Consider the following 19,960-nt stretch of genomic DNA (forward strand, 5'->3'; position numbering starts at 1 on the left):
CACAAATAGCTCCCCCTATAGTGCTCCACAGAAAGCCCACCCCTGTATATAGCCCCCTTGTACATATAGTCCACCCCTGTATATAGTGCTCCACAGATAGCCCACCCTTGTATATAGCATATACAGGGGTGGGCTATCTGTGGAACACTATATACAGGGGTGGACTATCTAGTGGAGCACTATATACAGGGGTGGACTATATGTACAAGGGTGGGCTATATACAGGGGTGGGCTATCTGTGAAACACTATATACAGGGGTGGACTATATGTGGAGCACTATATACAGGGGTGGGCTATATCTACAGGGGGGCTACATACATGGTTGGGCTATCTGTAGAGCTCTATATACAGGGGTGGGCTATATCTACAGGGGGCTATATACAGGGGTGGGCTATCTGTAGAGCACTATAGGGGGAGTTATTTGTGGGACACTATATACAGGGGTGGTCTATATGGGGGCACTATCTACAGGGGCCCTATGGCAGGCACTATCTACAGGGGGCACAGTGTGTGTGTGGGACACGGTGTATGGTGCTATTATAATTAGAGGTGCAGTGTATGGCGCTATTATATGTAGGGGCGTAGTGTGTGGTATAATGATAACGTTATATTTATTTATAGGTGCAGAAATGTAGGTAAAGTGAGAAGCTGAAGACATCTGAGCGGCAAACTGCAGAAATGGGCTGTGACCGGGAGAAGTCATCATAGAGGTCTGGACCGGATGGAGAGGAAGAACTAGAATCTGAGACGTCACCGGTGAGTCACTTAATGTAAATGTTTGTTCTGCCTCTAATCAGTATTGTAGTCACTGTATGATGTGCAGAGAGATGATGGGTGGTATGATTATGATAGGATTTATTTTTTGTGAAACAGCATCTCCCAGCATATCCTTATCATTGTTTGGGCCATGCTGGGAGCTGTAGTTGTACGCCGTACACACCTATACACCAGGGGTTGCACTAAATTGAGCTGTATTTGTGCTGGTGTTGTATATATGTAGTGAGCTTGCTTCTGGGGCTGTATATATGTACTGAGCTTGGTTCTGGTGTTGTGTATAGAACCATATTGCTTGTGAAATGTACAAATGTTTATATGCTCGAGTTACATAAAAAGAAATGACACGTCGATTGGTAGAGAAAACAAACACGGCGAGGGGGAAGGAGATGTCGGGAAAGAGGTTGCGGGGGGCGCCAAACGGAATCTTTGCCCCGGGTGCTGGTGAACCTAGCTACGCCTCTGGCTTCCGGAAAGATCCATGATTACTGACACTGAAGAACTATCTACACAGCTCTGTATATAATATTCACTGATATGTTCTTCATCAATGTACCTGCTGCTCACATACCAATGCTCATTGTGACATCACTACTACATACCAGTGCTCATTGTGACATCACTTCTACATACCAATGCTCATTGTGACATCACTACTACATACCAATGCTCATTGTGACATCACTACTACTATAAGGGCAGCTCTCCCAGGGCGGGGCCTTTAGAATCTTGCTGATTGGTTCTTGTGCGCTGCACGTCTCGTTAATTAGCAAAGTGATTACAAAATGTTGAGGAAAGTGAAGAAAGGTTTGAAACTCGATAAGAGTTCCAGTCTGACCCGGGCCGAAAAAAATATCTGGTAAGTGAAGGAGGAGAATCTCAAGTGTTTCTAAAATGTTTAGATTTCCACAATATTATTAAACACGAGATGATGTTTTGTAGAAACATTTTGTCTCTACGAAGCTTGTCCCTGTTCACACTGGGAATAAATAAATCCTGTATTTTATAGTGTGAACAAAGGTTTATTTCTTCAGGTTATGTAAGAGAAGTAGATATCCCAGATCTGCTGTTCCATCAGGAATCATAACAAGGGATTGTGTGTTTTACCCCCAGAGCTGCTGGATCCCAGCTACAGACAATCTGCCCTGGGATGTTCAGATACTGATTTCTCCTGCATTACAATGACTATTGAGCAGTAATCATATTTGTACAGTATATGTATGTGGAGAATATATATAGACACAGACCTTGCACTTGACATGCATTTAACTTGTGCACAACTTTTCTTTATGTCCATGTCTTTCTGATTAATATTCATGTACATGTAACTCAGTGTAACTCTATGGACTGTAACTGTCACTCGTAGTTTACATTGGAGCCATCACTCCACAAATAATAAATGTATCTCCAGTCTTATAGAGGGAGTTATGAGTATGGGGCCCCCCTCTATTACCTCATATGGCCCAATAGGTCAGTATAACCCCTTCCCTCTTTGGCCGCTTTTGACCTTCCTGACAGAGCCTCATTTTTCAAATCTGACATGTTTCACTTAATGTGGTAATAACTCCGGAATGCTTTTACCTATCCAAGTGATTCTGAGATTGTTTTCTCGTGACACATTGGACTTTATGTTACTGGCAAAATTTGCCCGATACATTCAGTATTTAATTGTGAAAAACACCAAAATTTAGCGAAAAATTGCAAAAATTAGCATTTTTCTCAATTTAAATGTATCTGCTTGTAAGACAGGCAGTTATACCACACAAAAATGCTGCTAACTAACATCCCCCATATGTCTACTTTAGATTGGCATCGTTTTTTGAACATCATTTTATTTTTCTAGGACGTTACAAGGCTTAGAACTTTAGCAGCAATTTCTCACATTTTCAAGAAAATTTCAAAATGATATTTTTACAGGGGCCAGTTCAGTTGTGAAGTGGATTTGAGGTCCTTAGATATTAGAAACCCCCAATAAGTCACCCCATTTTAAAAACTGCACCCCTCAAAGTATTCAAAACAGCATTTAGAAAGTTTCTTAACCCTTTAGACATTGCACAGGAATTAAGGCAAAGTAGAGGTGAAATTTACAAAGTTCATTATTTTTTTCCAGAAATTCATTTTGAATCCATTTTTTTTGTACCACAGAATGTTTTACCCAAGAAATGCAACTCAATATTTATTGCCCAGGTTCTGCAGTTTTAGGAAATATCCCACATGTGGCTCTAGTGTGCTACTGGACTGAAGCACCGGCCTCAGAAGCAAAGGAGCACCTGGTGGATTTTGGGTCTCCTTTTTATTAGAATATATTTTAGGCACCATGTCAGCTTTGAACAGGTCTAGTGGAACTAAAACAGTGGAAACCCCCCAAAAGTGACCCCATTTGGGAAACTACACCCCTCAAGGAATTTATCTAGGGATGTAGCAAGCATTTTGACCAGCCAGTTTTTTTGCAAAAATTTTTGGAACTAGGCCATGAAAATGAATATCTACATTTTTTCAAATAAAATGTAGGTTTAGCTAATTTTTTTTCATTTCCAAAAGAACTAAAGTAGAAAAAGCACCACAATATTTGTAGAGCAATTTCTCCCGAGTAAAACAATACCCCACATGTGATAATAAACAGTTATTTGGACACACAGCAGGGCTTAGAATGGAAAGAGCGCCATGAGGAAATTATCTAGGAGTACAGTGAGCAGTTTGACCCCACAGGTGTTTTACAGAACTTATTGGAAGTAGGCCGTAAAAATGAAAATCTACATTTTTTCAAATAAAATGTAGGTTTAGGTATTTTTTTTTCATTTCCACAAGGACAGAAGGAGAAAAAGCACCATAAAATTAGTAAAGCAACTTCTCCCGAGTAAAACAATACCCCACATGTGGTCACAAACATCTGTTTGGACACACGGTAGGGCTCAGAATGGAACTAGCACCATTTGGATTTTGAATAGTGTCTGGGCGCCATGTCACATTTGCTGAGCCCCTGTAGTACTAGTACAGTGGAAACACCCCAAAATTGACTCCATTTGGGAAACTGCACCCCCTGAGGAATCATATAGGGGTATAGTGAAAATTTTGATCCCAAAGGTTTTTTGCTGAATTAATTAGAATTAAGCTATGAAAATGAAAAATAATTTTTTTTTCCAACAAGATGTAGTTTTAGATCAACATTTTTCATTTTTACAAGGAATAGAGAAGAAAAAGCACCCCAACATTTGTAAAGTAATTTCTCCCGAGTACGGTAACACCCCATATGTGGTTATAATAGGCTGTTTACGTATATGGTAGCATTCAGAAGAAAAGGAGCGGTACTTATCTTTTGGAGCGTAGAATTTGCTGGAATGGTTTGCGGACGCCATGTTGCATTTGCAAAACCCCTGATGTACAAAACAAAAATGACCCCGTTTTAGAAACTACACCCCTAAAGGCATTTATCAAGGGGTGTAGTGAGAATTTAGACTCCACAGGTGTTTTTCAGAAATGAATACGCAGTGGATTGTGCAAAGTGAAAATTGCAATTTTTCCACTGATCTGCCTATTCATCGCACAATATGTTGTGCCCCTGGAGAATCTAACCCCATAAATTGTTAAGCGGGTTCTCCCGGGTATGGTAATGCCTTACTTGTGGCCATAAATTGCTGTTTGGGCACGCTGTAGGGCTAAGAAGGAATAGACCGCCATTTTGAGCATGGATTTTGCTTGGTAGTTTTGTTTGAGTTTTGCTGGTATTTCTGTTTATAATGTGGGGGCATGTGTAATCTGTGCGGAGAACATCAGGATATATGTAATCTGTGCGGAGAACATCAGGATATATGTAATCTGTGCGGAGAACATCAGGGCATAATAAGAGGGTATAATAATGGGGTAAATAATACAATTCTCCATAGATGTGTGTTACGCTGTGAAGCGATCCGTTATGCACAGGCCAGTGTAACACTGATAAACGGTTTTCTTTCTTATCCCCCTTTTGTAACGCTCTGCACCTTTTGGGGACTTTTTCTCCTTCGTTGTTTGGGAAATATTGCTGGGAAAGTTTTCCGCTGGTATAATACGGGCGCCCTCGCTTCCAGCGGATGTGCTATGTCCCTTCCTTTTCCTAGTTCCTAAATACTAGGGCCCTGAAACTGAAGGAATGTTCCCCTCCGGCCTGCACATTCAGATGTTTTTTCATCACCGCATTACTAGTGCCGTAACTTTTTTGTTTTTCAGTTGATTGAGCGGTGTGCAGGCTTGTTTTTTGCGAGACGGGCTGTAGATTTTATTGGTACCATTTTGGAACACATACGACTTTTTGATCACTTTTTATTTCATTTTTTGGTAAAGGAAATTACCAAAAACAAACAATTCTGGAATCGTTTTTTATTGTTTTTTTTATCGGCATCCACAGTGCGCCATAAATTACATGTTAGCTTTATTCTGCGGGTCGATACGATTACGGCGATACCAAATTTATATAGTTTTTTTTATGTATTGCAGCTTTTGCACAATAAAATCACTTTTTTTATAAAATCATTTGTTTTCTATGTCGCCATATTCTAAAACCCATAACTTTTTTATTTTTGCGTGCACAAAGCGGTGTCAGGGTTTATTTTTTGCGGGACGGATTGTTGTTTTTATTAGTACTATTTTGGAGTAAATGTGACTTTTTGATCACTTTTTATAGCATTTTTTGGAAGGAGATGTGACCTAAAAACAAAGATTCTGGCGTTGTTTTTCATGTTTTTTTTTACGGCGTTCACTGTGCGGGATAAATTACATAATAGTTTTGTAGTTTGGGTCGTTACGGACGCGGCGATACCAATTATGTATAGTTTTGTTTTTTTTTTATGGGTTTTCCCATAATAAAAGACTTACTATGGGAAAAAAGTCAGTTTAGCTTTATTTTTATTTGAAATGTGTGTGTTTTTATTGTTTTACCACATTTTTATTATCTTTTTTTTACTTTTCTGACTTGTCCCACTAGGGGACATGAGGGCCTGATGCCCCGATCGCTACTCTAATACACTGCACTACATACGAAGTGCAGTGTATTAGCGCTGTCAGTTATTCACTGACAGCAAGCCTATGAGGACACGCCGCAGGCGGGTCCTCATCGGCTCCCGTACAAGGCAAACTCGGACGCCATTTTCTGGCGTCCGATTGCCACAGCAACCCAGCGATTGCATCACTGGGTTGCCGGTAGGGTGAAAACCTATCAGATGCTGCGCTCTATTGAGCGCAGCATCTGAGGGGTTAATCTGCCGGATCGGAGAGTAGCTCCGGTGCTGGCAGTTACAGGAGGGTGCCAGCTGTATAATACAGCTGTCACCCCGCGGTGATGGTGCCGGCTCTGCTTCTGAGCCCGCACCATCACTGCGCCGTACATCTACGGCGCTTTGCGGGAAGCACCTCCCAACAGCGCCGTACATGTACGGCGCATGTCGGGAAGGGGTTAATGGTGGACAAGCTTGTAAGGGCTGTTTGCATGGAGTAATAACCCCCACTACCCTAATACTGCTATTTAGATATGATTTATGGAGGAATGTGTTGTATTATATATATATATATATATATATATATATCTCTATCAGTATATTTATGTACTGAATGGCCACTTTCTTAGAGACACCTGCACTTTCACGGTTAGAGCTTCCCTTTATGAAAATTAGACATTAGTCATTAGACCCTGCGGTGCAGCATTAGATCAAGTATTTGTATGTTGAGAAAAACCACTGTGCTCACTATTTAGCAATGTTGATTTCTACTTTATTCAGCATAAGCAGTAGTGGGATGTGGAGTGTTAACCTACGGCAGTTTCACGTGTACCCTTATACTTTGTAAAGGCCTCGGCGTTATATAGAAACAAGGCAACTTTAAATCGTACATTACAGTGATACATAAGACACAACAAATGTTTGGACAGAGTCTACGCAGTTACATCTGTATAAGATGAATAGAATAACATACTTTAACTTAAAAAATGCACTTAGATCTTTGCGATCAATAAGACCTAATGGAACGAGGGCTTCCGCCTGTAAGATCAATTTCTGCCTCTTTTTTGAAGCAAAAGGTTATGTCTATTCCCCCCCTGTGAAAGCGTGTTTAATGCACAAAATGCCCGCAATCCACATTCCCCTGGGATTACCTCCATGATATGTAAGCATGCGTTCACTAAAAGGAGGAGATCCCTACCTTGTACCCAATAGATCGTACATGCTGCCTGAATCTCTTGAATATCGGGTGGATGGTCCTCCTGATGTAATAGAGATTACAGGGACACATGACAATACACACAACAAATTCGGTTCTACAGATGTTATCCACTTTAGTCGTCAAGCCTCCTAATTTCAATCCTTGCACGATTGAGTTGGCTGCAGAATCTGCAGTGTCCAGATCTATAATCTCCTCTCGGAGCCAACTCAATCGTGGAAAGAACCTGAAATAAGGAGGGAAACTATAGTCACACAGTTTAACCGCTTCCCGACCGCCCACTGTATATTCACGTCGGCACTTGCTGGGCTCTGTGCAGTGCCGACGTGAATTCACGGTGGGTGTTAAAAGCGCGATCCGGGTGTCTCAGAGTAGCGCTGACACCCGGATCGCGCTGTTATCACCTGCCTCTGGTCCCGGAGATATGATCGGGACCTGATTAGTTCAGGTCCCGGTCATGTGATCGCAGGGAAAGTGTGTTGTAGCAACGAACTGGAAAGTTTGTTGCTATAACAAAGTGGAACGTTTGTTGCTACAACAAACTTTCCCGGGGACCGATTGCGGGTGCTGCAGTCGGTTATAAGGCAGAACCGGGGGCCATATAACAGCGCCCGGGTCTGCCATGCACAGCAGCCTATGAGAACCAGCCGGATGCTGGCTCTCATAAGCTTCCTGTCAGTGTGACTCTCAGCGTCACACTGACAGTTTATAATACGTTACACTACCTAGGTAGTGTAATGTATTATAGCAGCGATCAGTGCTGCCAGGCTTCAAGTAAAAAGTAAAAAATAAAGTAATAAAAAAGTTTTATAAAAGTGTAAAAACAAGTTATAAAAGTTACAAAAAAAAAGAATGCTTTTTTCCCTATAATAAGTCTTTTATTATAGGAAAAAAATGAAAATGTTAAAAAAAAGTACACATATTTGGTATCACAGCGTTCGTAACGACCCAAACTATAAAACTATAATATTATTTTTCCCGCACGGTGAACACCGCAAAAAAAATAAATTAAAAAACAATGTCAAGAATCACTTTTTTTTGGTCATCAACCCTCCCAAAATATAGAATAAAAAGTGATCAAAAAGTCGCATGTACCCCAAAATAATACCAATAAAAACTACAACCTGTCCCGCAAAAAACAAGCCCTTACACCGCTTTTTTGACGGAAAAATATAAAATTATGACTCTCAGAATACACAAAAAATAAATAATTTCATCAAAGTGATTTTATTGCGCAATCGCCACAAAACATAAAAAACCTATATACATATGGTATCGCCGTAATCGTACCGACCCGCAGAATAAAGTAAAATGTCATTTATACCGCACGGTGAACACTGTAAAAAAAATATACGAAAAACATTGTCAGAATTAATGTTTCTTTGTCACTTTGCTTCCAAAAAAATCTAATAAAATGTGATTTAAAAAAATCACATGTACCCTAAAATGGTACCAATGAAAAGTACAGATTGTCCCGCAACAAATAAGCCCTCACACGGCTCCGTTGGAGAAAAAATAAAAAAGTTCTGGCTCTCAGAATATGGCGATGCAAAATGTGCAGAGTGTTCCAAAAGCGGATAAGATTGGGCACCATTTATCAGTGCGACACCGGCTACATATCTGCGAATTATTATTTATGTACCCCATTATTATACCCTCTTATTATGCCCTGATGTACTCCGCACAGATTACATATACCCCCACATCATAAACTGAAATACCAGCAAAACCCCAAACAGAACAGTTACCAAGCAAAATCTGCGCTCCAAAAGCCAAATGGTGTTCCCTCCCCCCACAGCGTGCCCAAACACCAGCTTACGTCCACATATATGACATTTTATATCTGGGAGAACCCGCTCAACATTGTATGAGGTATTTGTCTTCAGTGGCACAAACTGGGCACAATATATTGTACATTAAAATGGCATATCAGTGGAAAATTTAAATTTTCACTTTGCACCATCCGCTGCGCATTAACGCCTTGGCGCACCACGACTTAATAGCATGTCGTGGTGCGAGGGGTTATTTATGGAGCGGGCTCATGCGCTGTGCACGCTCCATATTCTGCAGGTGTCAGCTGTGTATTACAGCTGACACCCGGGACTAACGGACAGGAACAGCGATCGCGCTGTTACAGGAGCCTGTATAATGACATTATACTGCAATACATTAGTATTGCAGTGTATTGTACCAGCGACCTAATGATCGCTCGTTCCAGTCCCCTAAAGGGACTTTTGGGAGGTTTCCACTGTTTTGGTACCTCAGGGGCTTTGCATATGCGACATGACACCCGAAAACCATTCCAGCTAAATTTGAGCTCCAAAAGCCAAATATTGTTCCTTCCCTCCTGAGTCCTGCCGTGGGTCCAAACAGCAGTTTATTACCACATATGGCGTATTGCTGTAATCAGGACAAATTGCTTTACAAATTTTGGGGTAATTTTTCTCCTTTATTCATTGTGAAAATTAAAAATTTCTATGTTTTTTCAGAAAAAAGTAGATTTTCATTTTCACGGCCTAATTCCACTAAATTCAGCAAAAAAACTGTGGGGTCAAAATGCTAACTATACCCCTAGAACAATTCCTTGAGGGGTGTAGTCTTCAAAATGGGGTCAGTTTTGGGGGGATTCCACTGTTTTGCTTACTCCAGGGCGTTGCAAACGCGATATGGAACTGAAAACCAATCCAGCAAAATCTGCGCTTCAAAATCCAAATGGCGCTCCTTCCCTTCTGAGCTCTGCCGTGGGTCCAAACAGCAGTTTAGTACCACATATGGGATATTGGCGTGAAGTAGCTTTACAAGTTCTGGGGTGCTTTTTAATCTTTATTCCTTGCAAATATTATTTTTTTTAATATTTTTTCAGAAAAAAAAGTAGATTTTCACTTTCACAGACAAACTTCAATAAATATAGCAAAATACCTGTGGGGTCAAGATGCTAACTATACCCCTAGATAAATTCCTTGAGGTGTGTAGTTTCCAAAACCGTCTCACTTTTGGGCGATTTCCACTGTTTTGGCACCACAAGACCTCTTCAAACCTGACATGGTGCCTAAAATATATTCTAAAAAAAGGAGGCCCCAAAATCCACTAGGTGCACCTTTGCTTCTGAGGCCGGTATTTCAGTCCATTATCACACGAGAGCCACATGTGGGATATTTCTAAAATCTGCAGAATCTGGGCAATAAATATTGAGTTGCATTTCTCGGGTAAAACCTTCTGTGTTACAGAAAAAAATGTATTACAAATGAATTTGTAAATTTGTAAATTTCACCTCTACTTTGCTTTAATTCCTGTGAAGTGCCTAATGGGTTAAGAAACTTTCTGAATGCTATTTTGAATACTTTGAGGGGTGCAGTTTTTAATATGGGGTGATTTATGGGGTCTATCTAGTACATAAGGCCCTCAAAGCCACTTCAGAACTGAACTGGTCCCTGTAAAAATAGCCTTTTGAAATTTTCTTGAAAACGTGAGAAATTGCTGCTAAAGTTCTAAACGTTGTAACGTCCTAGAAAAATAAAATAATGTTCAAAAAACAATGCAAATATAAAGTAGACATATGGAATATATAAAATAGTAACTATTTTGTGTGGTATTACTATCTGTTTTACAAGCAGATACATTTAAAATGAGAAAAATCATAATTAACTCTTTCAGCACCCTGGACAGTGACTATCTCCTGACGTCGCGTACCGGAATTTTTTTTGCCGGGTTCGGCCAAAACGAGTTCGGCCGAACCCGGTGAAGTTCGGTTCGATTGTCCGGGTTCGCTCATCTCAAAGACACTCCATTTGGATGTTTGGAAACAGAAAAGCACGTGGTGCTTTTCTGTTTACATTCATCCTTTTGACAGCTGGTGCGCTGTTTCAGTCGGTTCGCACGGAAGTGCTTCCATGCGACCAGCGTGGTTTTCACGCACCCATTGACTTCAATGGGTGCGTGATGCGCGAAATACGCGGAGATATTGAGCATGTCGCGCTTTTTGCGCAGCTGACAAACGCTGCGCAAAAAGCACGGACTGTCTGTACTGCCCCATAGACTTGTATTGGTCTGTGCGTGGCGCGTGAAAACCACGCGGCCCGCACGGACCCAATACACGCTCGTGTGAATCCCCCCTTATTACCACATAAAGAGACACATGTCAGATTTGAGAAAATGGGGCTGGTCATGAAGGTCAAAATGAGCTCGGTCTTGAAAGGGTTAAGTTGTTATGATGGTCCTCAATGGTTGCTTCTAGCAAAAACAGAGACGACATTATACTTTATAGTTCTGTCTGCCAAGTTCCTGGATCCTATAAGACATCCATACAGAATATGTGCACACTGATTCCAACTAATGTACTTACCATTTGTTTTCATCCTGATGGAATAAATGGGATCTGTCAGAGGAGACATTGTTTATTTATTGTATTTTTTCCATGTATAGTAGATGCAGTATACAGAATACATTCAGCTTTCTCTTTAAAGTCACTGCTAATGCTGCATGTACAATAATGATCCAGTCATTCAATGTTCTCATTTTCCTAATTATTTATTCAACTTTTAGGGCCGCCGATGACGAATCGGAAGAACGCCTCCAAAGGGAAGGCAGACAGTTCAGTGACCATCTTATAAACCCAGTGATCACCGATGTCCCTGACTTTAAGGAGAGATTATCTGGAGAACTGGTCTTCCTGAAAACATCCCAGATCGTCCATGGAATCTTCTCTGAGGTAATTTCAGTTCTATGTATCTGACCAGCAGGTTGTATATGAAGAGATGATTGTATATGGACGAGTGTTATTTTCATAGATGCTTTATGAATGTTATCAGTGAATATATTCAGAGTAATATTGGTCATACATCTTCCATATGTTCTGTCTGATCTCCAGGTTGGGCTGAGAATGAAGCTCTGCTGTGAGAGAAGTTGTAGATCTGTCCAGTACATTGTACAGCACTGTCCTCTGTATACAGCAGTGGTGACTAGTATCTGTATACAGAGGTTAGGATAGGGAAGGCTATATATGAAACAAGTGTATACTCCCAGAGTGTAATTCTGTCTCCATTTACTTACGCAGCTGATTAAAAAAGAGAAGATCGGACGAAAGAGGGAGAAAATTATCGAGTTTAGGAGAGCGCCTCTAATAACAGTGCTGGCTGTAATATCAAGGCAGCAGGATTCATTTCTGGCGGAGGAACTCCTATGGATAGATTACAACCCTCTAATGGATGAATTCATGCCTAGAAGGTAAGGGATCATGGGAATTATATATCCTTCCATATGTCCACTAAACTGATCACATTACCATAGAAAACCTCACTAATTTTGCAGTAATGCATCATATGGTATATTGCCACAAGTCTTATCTACTATAAATCTCAATATACTTTGTGTTATAACAGCCCCCTCCCCCATAATGAGCTGTGTAATATGTGGTGCTGTCTAAATAAAGGCTGATAATAATAATATGAACTATAATGTAGTAAGAATTATAACTTATAATATAGAGAAATTGTTCCAACAATGATTCTCCGCTAAATCTTATTCTCTGTCTTCTTCATTTCCTGCAGGATGTGGCCGGTGTCCAAAATCAAGATGGCCACAAAACAGCTCCACCAATTATATCAAATTGTGTCTGTGGAAACTGAAGGAGAACATTTATTTCACGTTCATTCCCCAAAAGAAGAACGTGACAAAACCTTCCTTCAGTGGGAATATATAATCCATCACATCAACCAGCAGGAACCTGTGAGTCACGATTTTATCCACTGAATTACTGGGGTTTTGTAGGTTTAGTGATGGAAAAGGAGAAATTGATGGCACAGAACAAAGAGACTTGTAGTAGGACGTTCTGGTGAAGTCTAATGGAGATTGAAGGCCTTCTCCTGTATCTTTGACATAATGTTTCCTGCAGCTCAGCCGCTCATGCTTTATTAGGGTATGTTCACACGTACACGTCCGTAACGGCTGAAATCACAGAGCTGTTTTCAGGAGAAAACAGCTCCGCAATTTCAGACGTAATGGCAAGTGCAGGCGCTTTTCGCGGACGTAATTGGAGCTGTTTTTCCATTGTGTCAATGGAAAATGTCTCCAATTACATCTCAAGAAGTGACAGGCACTTCTTTGACGCGGGCGTCTTTTTTACACGCCGTCTTTTGACAGCGGCGCGAGTAAATAAAATGACCGTCGGCACAGAACATCGTAAAACCCATTCAAATGAATGGGCAGATGTGTGCCGATGCTTTGGAACCGTATTTTCGGACGTAATTCGGGGCTAAAACGCCCGATTAACGTCCGTAAATAGGGTGTGTGAACCCAGCCTTAATAATAATAGTAATAGTAATAACCTTCATTTCTACAGCAGGTATAATATATTCCACGGGACAAATGAGCGGCCCCTGCCCGTTAGCGCTTACAATCTAGAGATGCCGGATTGTGGGGTTCCTTGTATGTCACAAATAGGAACTAACGTCTTTATTCATTGTCTTTCACAGTTTCATCTTGATGACATATTATTTGCAGATACAAGGTATGTTATTTATTTCACTCTCATCATTTTATTTTATGTCTTTTTTACGTTTTGTGCTGGGACATGTAGACCCCACAGGTTATATTAATAAATGAGGCCCTAGAGGCTGAGTCAGGACAAGGTACCATTTTTTTAATTAAAACATAGTATAAATTTAAACCCCAAGTATGAGAAATAGGGTAACATAAAATTCAGTAAAAGAAAGGACTGTGTCTCCAGAAGTTGTTCTATAACATGCAATAATTCACATATCTTTTCATTTTTCCTTTTTTGCACTTCACAGGTCAATGGATTGGAAATTCAATGAAAAGATCCGTAATATCGATCCTGAATGCTGGATAGAAGAGGAGAATATAAAGAGAAGTAAGTCGTCTTTTATAGTGTGTATGGTGTCTGTACATCAAGCTCTTATAGAAAGTGTGACTGCAGTTATTCCGTCTTCTCCTGGATGAGACGCTGCTTCCTATGTGAATGTCATGTGAACAGAAGGTGCTACAAGAGGAAGTAATATGCAGGAGTTTAGTATCGGAACCTGATTACTTTACACAACCCGGGTAATAAAGGGGGTTACTGATTAAGGGGTCCCCCTCTATTATGTCCATATGCCCTAATAAATCTTAAATGTGCATCGCTGAATACGCCGTTCTCTTCAGAAGAATACACAGGGGGTCTAAATCTAATTTAGAGGAAAAATACAATGCTGCCGCTCATGGAAACCAATCATATCTCTGCTTTCATATTTTAACCTTCAATAGTACAATGGAAACTTAAATTTGATTGGTCGCCATAAACAAAGTCAGCTGTTCCTACCTACAATTGTTTATATACATTATTCCTGTATCCTTCTGGGCGGCCCACAATATTTACTAGAATATTACTGGAGCTCGTCCTCACTCAGCGATAGTGATGTACACCGCACCCCACCATACACGTAACCTGTGTGTACAAAAATTCCAGGATTTAGGCATGATGAGGTTAAAAATGCAATAGGCACTCAAAACCACAGCATTCACAAACAGTTGTGTAAATGGGTAGTCATAACTATCCATTCACTGCACAAAAAATTAACCAACACTGCAAAGTGTGAACGAGGCATAGTTTATATATTGTAGGTATATAAAGGTATTGCAGGTACTTTGTGTTGCGGCTTTATAATTGTGTTATTTTGTTTTAGGGGGCTGGCTAAGAATGAGTGATGATGTCAGATATTGGTGGAAAGTTGCTAAATCTAAAATCTCTGGAAAGAAAGTCACTCAAGAAAAAAGTAGAGAGAGCAAAGAAAGACCAGAAAACATTAAAGAACCCTCCTCTTCTTCATCATCTCAACCAGAGAGCTCAGACCCAGAGCCCACCGTGCAGGATGACCTTACAGAGCTAGTCCTGAAAGAGGTAGAAGATCCTAAGGAAAACATCAACTTATTAAGATCTGAGGAGCAGGACCTGAGAGAGAGGATCATAGAAGTGCAGAATGGACAGATTGTGAGACCACGCTCAAATCTCGGGTTAACATATGACAATGATTATACAACAACTTGGAGACTATCTGGCTGGTGGGAAATGATCAGCCTATAATTCTGCTTTATCAGAGGGTTACAAAATCAGACCCTTCCATCCGCTTTCAGGAATCTGTTAGGAGAATTTTCCATTCTTATCAATAAAAATTCAATGATTCATCTGAATAAGTGCTTCTTTTATTCTTGCGGCAAGGAGACAAATGGCAGATCAGCAGTTGTCTGAGCTTCATCACATAAGCACACGTTTATATAGGCTTTAACCACAACCAGGTGACATTTTGCACATGACAGTGAGTATCTTACACAAAATACTAGTCTAATGCAGTTTTGCTTCATATAGCATATTTTGACACTAACAACTGAAACTGGGATAAAGTTGAACTTCCTTAAAGTCCATCTGTCTCTATTGAGAAATCCAACTGCCCCAAACTTGAAAGCAAAGCATATTTAACACTTTATCAGAAAAATCATTTCCTGAGAAGTTCTGCATAGCTCAGTGTATATTTCATTTCATTGCATCAAATAAGCATACATTTTAAATAAAACTTTCCTAACAGAATCTCAAAAAACCTAATGTTTACAATTCAAAAGTGCAAAGCAGGAAAAACAATCAAAAGTTCTTTGCAAATATCAGAACTTCCCGCACCGACCCGCACCATGTGTGCAAAAAGTAACATCTTTAAAAAAGGGTTTCATGAAAGAGAAATAGCAGTACAAACAGCTATCATTTCTATATTCTCTCTATCAATAAAACATAACCTCGTCTCAAAGAACTGTTTTGTGTGCTTTTCTAACAAAGGATTTGACCAATCCATCTCAAACAAGTAGTTAACTTTGGAATATTCAATGGGTTATCGAGAGACGGATAGTTGTACAAGATGTTAGGGCTTGCAGGGAGATTTGATCCACTTGTTGTGGAATTGTCCAAAGTTAATAAGATACTGGAACAGGGTTATAGAAGTTTTGAATAGAATTTATAACGTTGAGATAGATTGCAGTCCAATTACATGTATACTTTGATGTAGTCTTGGGACAACTCTAAATAATTCCCCAAAAAGATCTCTAGGGTGTAGTTTATATATTGCTAGAAAAATGATACTGGAACAATGGATCTCCAATGAGCCCCAGAATGAAGGTAGCGGTCCTGAGATACATCCATCTTAAAGGTATTACATGTAAAAACATGAAGGCAACTAGAAAATGTTCTCAGCAATGGGGAAGATGGTGTAATGAGGTGTCCCCAGATGTTAAAAAACTGTTTGGTTGAAAGCAGGAAAATAAAATAATAAAAAAATATATATATATTTATTTATTTTTTTGCTCTATTTTTATCGTAGGGGGGGGAATGTAATTTTTTTCAGTGCGAAGCAATTTTATAGATGAAAATTATTGAAAGAATTTTGTATTTGAAAGAAGAAAATTTAAAAATGTAAAAAAAAATAACTTTTGGAATAAACAAAGTCTGTGTAGTTAAAATTTGCAATAGTACCCTAAACGCAGGAAAATAAAAAATAAAGCAGGTCCACATGTCGGTATAGGCAGTCAATACAAATATAAGATTTGCGCAGCTCATGCTTAATTGAGATTTCAGACAAGGATTGAGAATGTTAGAAGACTTGCTGCTTTAGTCTATTTTAAGGGTATGACCAGACGTCTTTCTACAGACACTGTCCGCATCAAAGCCGCACATAATCTGTGTTGCAGATTTTGTTGCGGCTTTGCCTAAACTGTGCATAAGGGCTTGTTTACACGAACGTATATTACGTCCGTGCAACGCGCGTGATTTTCACGCGTGTTGTACAGACCTATGTTAGTCTATGGGGCAGTGCAGACAGTCCGTGAGTTTTGCGCAGCGTGAGTCCGCTGCAAAAAACGCACGACTTGTCCTATATTTGTGCGTTGTTCGCGCATCACGCACCCATTGATGTAAATGGGTGCGTGAAAACCACGCATGTCACACGGAAGCACTTCCGTGGGACAAGCGTGATTCGCGCAACAGCAGTAAAAAGTATGAATGAAAACAGAAAAGCACCACATGCTTTTCTGTTTACAAACATCCAAACGGAGTGTCATAATGATGGCGGCTGCGCGAAAAGCACGCAGCGGCGCATCAGATGGTTATGACACACGGAGCTGTTAAGTGCCGTTTGCGCACGCAAAATGCCACGTTATTTGCGTGCGCAAAACGCACATGCTCGTGTAAACCAGGCCTTAAATTGATGCGGATTAGCCGTTGCGTATTCAGGTGAAGAGTACTTCTCTTCTCTCTATGTAAAGGATCGGCCAGACATAGCTTCTGTGTCGACGCCCGTTTTTACTCACTCTGCACCTGCTCCTAAGTCTGGTCGAGTGACCCCTTCTTCCACCAATCAGCCTGGGAGGCTGAGGAGTGGGAGAGCCTATCACAGCCTGGCCAGACGGAGCTAGCTCCCGCCCTCTGTCCATTTATACCATCACTTCCTGCTCCTCCTTTGCCTGTGATTCTTTTCAGTCTGTTTCCTGGCCTTGCTGCTGCTGCTTACTACTTGTCTTCTGCTTCATATTGACCCTGGCTTGACTGACTATTCTCCTGCTCTGCGTTTTGTATCTCGTCCTCTCCTGGTTTGACTCGGCTCGTTCACTATTCTCCTGCTCTGCGTTTTGTACCTTGTCCACTGCTGGTTTAACTCGGCTCGTTCACTATTCTTGTTGCTCACGGGGTTGCTGTGGGCAACAGCCCCATTTCGCTTAGCTTCTGTGTACCCTTGTCTGTTTGTCTGTCGTGCACTTAGTGAGCGTGGGAACCGTCGCCCAGTTGTGCGCCGTCGCTTAGGACGGGCCGTTGCAAGTAGGCGGGGACTGAGTGGCGGGTAGATTAGGGCTCACCTGTCTGTCTCCTTACCCCGCCATTACATAATAACAGGCCCATAAACCTTTTCTACCCTGGTCCCTGTCACTACTATGGACCCCCTTGAGACCCTGGCTCAGCAAATGCAGGGCCTCTCCCTACAGGTCCAAGCCCTGGCTCAGAGCGGCAACCAGCAAGATGCTACCCTGGTAGTGCCCCCCACCTCACCTCTTGAACCCCACCTCAAGTTGCCTGACCGGTTCTCAGGGGACCGGAAGACTTTTTTCTCCTTTCGGGAGAGTTGTAGGCTTTATTTCCGTCTAAAGCCCCACTACTCAGGTTCCAAGAGCCAGTGAGTGGGTATAATTATGTCCCAGCTCCAGGACAGGCCCCAAGAATGGGCCTTCTCCTTGGCTCCTGACGCCCCTGAACTTTCCTCTGTTGACCTTTTTTTTTCTGCTCTCGGGCTCATATATGACGAGACTGACAAGACTGCCTTTGCCGAGAGTCAGCTGGTGACCTTACGTCAGGGTAAGAGACCCGTGGAGGAGTACTGTTCGGACTTTAGGAAGTGGTGTGTAGCTTCTCGGTGGAATGACCCTGCCTTGAGGTGCCAGTTTAGATTGGGTCTGTCGAACGCCCTGAAGGACCTGTTAGTTAGCTACCCCTCTTCTGACTCTCTAGATCAGGTTATGGCTTTAGCGGTACGACTTGACCGACGTCTCAGGGAACGACGACTTGAAAGTTTTTGTGCCTTCTCCTCTGGCTCCCCCATGATGGCTCCCGAAGTTCCATTGCTTCGTTCTTCCACGGAAAACTGGGATGAACCAATGCAACTCGGGGCCTCCGTGTCTCCCCAACAACGTAGAGACTTCCGCAGGAAGAATGGTCTCTGCTTCTACTGTGGGGAGGACAAGCATCAAGTGAACAACTGTCCTAGGCGTAAGAATAAGCAGCCAGAAGAACTTCCGCGCCTAAGTGGTCACTTGGGCGCACAGGTATTTCCCGTAAATATGAAACCTAATAAGATCTTGCTTCCCTTTCAGGTCTCTTTTGGTGGTAGGTCTGCTACCGGCAGTGCCTTCGTGTATTCAGGGTCTTCTGCTAATATTATGTCTGTGTAATTTGCTATATCTCTAGCTATGCCATTGATTGATTTGCCTAAACCTGTCCCAGTAGTGGGTATCGACTCCACTCCTCTTGCTAATGGTTATTTTATACAGCATACCCCTGTTTTTGTATTCCTTGTTGGCTCCATGCATTTGGAGCAGTGCTCTGTACTGGTTATGCAGGGTATATCGTCCGATTTGGCATTAGGCCTTCCCTGGTTGCAGTTGCATAATCCCACGTTTAACTGGAATACTGGGGATCTTACCAAATGGGGTAATGAATGCATGACGTCACGTTTTTCTGTTAATTTTATTTCTCTCCCTGAGGAGATGAACACTCTACCTGAGTTTATTCAGGACTTCCCTGATGTTTTTTCTAAAAAGGCCTTTGAAGCGTTACCTCCTCATAGAGAATACGATTGCGCAATCGATTTGGTGCCAGGAGCTAAGCTCCCTAAGGGTAGGATATTTAATCTCTCTTGTCCCGAACGTGAAGCCATGAGAGAATATATCCAGGAATGCCTGGCCAAGGGTTACATTCGTCCCTCTACTTCGCCGGTAGGTGCTGGCTTCATCTTCGTAGGGAAGAAGGATGGTGGTCTTAGGCCGTGCATTGATTACCGAAACTTGAATAAGGTCACTGTAAGGAACCAGTATCCCCTTCCTTTGATTCCTGATCTCTTCAATCAGGTTCAGGGGGCCCAATGGTTCTCTAAGTTTGATCTACGGGAGGCTTATAACCTTATCCGCATCAAAGAGGGGGATGAGTGGAAGACTGTGTTTAACACGCCCGAAGGTCATTTCGAATACCTCGTCATGCCCTTTGGGTAGTGTAATGCTCCCGCGGTCTTCCAGAATTTCATAAATTAGATTTTAAGAGACTACCTGGGGGTATTTCTTGTAGTGTACCTTGATGACATCCTAGTGTTTTCCAAGGACTGGTCCTCCCACATTGAGCATGTCAGGAAGGTGCTCCAGGCCCTTCGGGAAAACAAACTGTTTGCTAAAACCGAAAAATGTGTGTTTGGGGTGCAGGAGTTACCA

The 19,960-nt window shown here is 41.5% G+C and overlaps 1 protein-coding gene across 2 annotated transcripts in view; it reads left to right on the top strand.

Moving 5' to 3' along the window:
• The window catches only part of LOC142652379 (uncharacterized), a 32,087-nt gene extending 16,976 nt beyond the window's left edge, over positions 1–15,111 (top strand). Inside the window, exons 1-7 of one of the 2 annotated variants that reach the window (XM_075828012.1) lie at positions 1,520–1,634; positions 11,504–11,669; positions 12,015–12,184; positions 12,508–12,685; positions 13,432–13,466; positions 13,750–13,829; positions 14,641–15,111. In XM_075828012.1, the coding sequence (XP_075684127.1) occupies positions 1,561–1,634; positions 11,504–11,669; positions 12,015–12,184; positions 12,508–12,685; positions 13,432–13,466; positions 13,750–13,829; positions 14,641–15,038 (1,101 nt within the window). In that variant the 5' untranslated portion in view covers positions 1,520–1,560 and the 3' untranslated portion in view covers positions 15,039–15,111. Of the gene's footprint in view, positions 1–1,519; positions 1,635–11,503; positions 11,670–12,014; positions 12,185–12,507; positions 12,686–13,431; positions 13,467–13,749; positions 13,830–14,640 lie in introns of those variants that run through there. The other variant, XM_075828011.1, reaches the window with a different exon arrangement.
• The last annotated feature ends 4,849 nt before the right edge of the window (positions 15,112–19,960 follow it).

The sequence above is a fragment of the Rhinoderma darwinii genome, chromosome 5 (genome assembly GCF_050947455.1).
Source record: "Rhinoderma darwinii isolate aRhiDar2 chromosome 5, aRhiDar2.hap1, whole genome shotgun sequence".
NCBI lineage: Eukaryota > Metazoa > Chordata > Amphibia > Anura > Rhinodermatidae > Rhinoderma > Rhinoderma darwinii.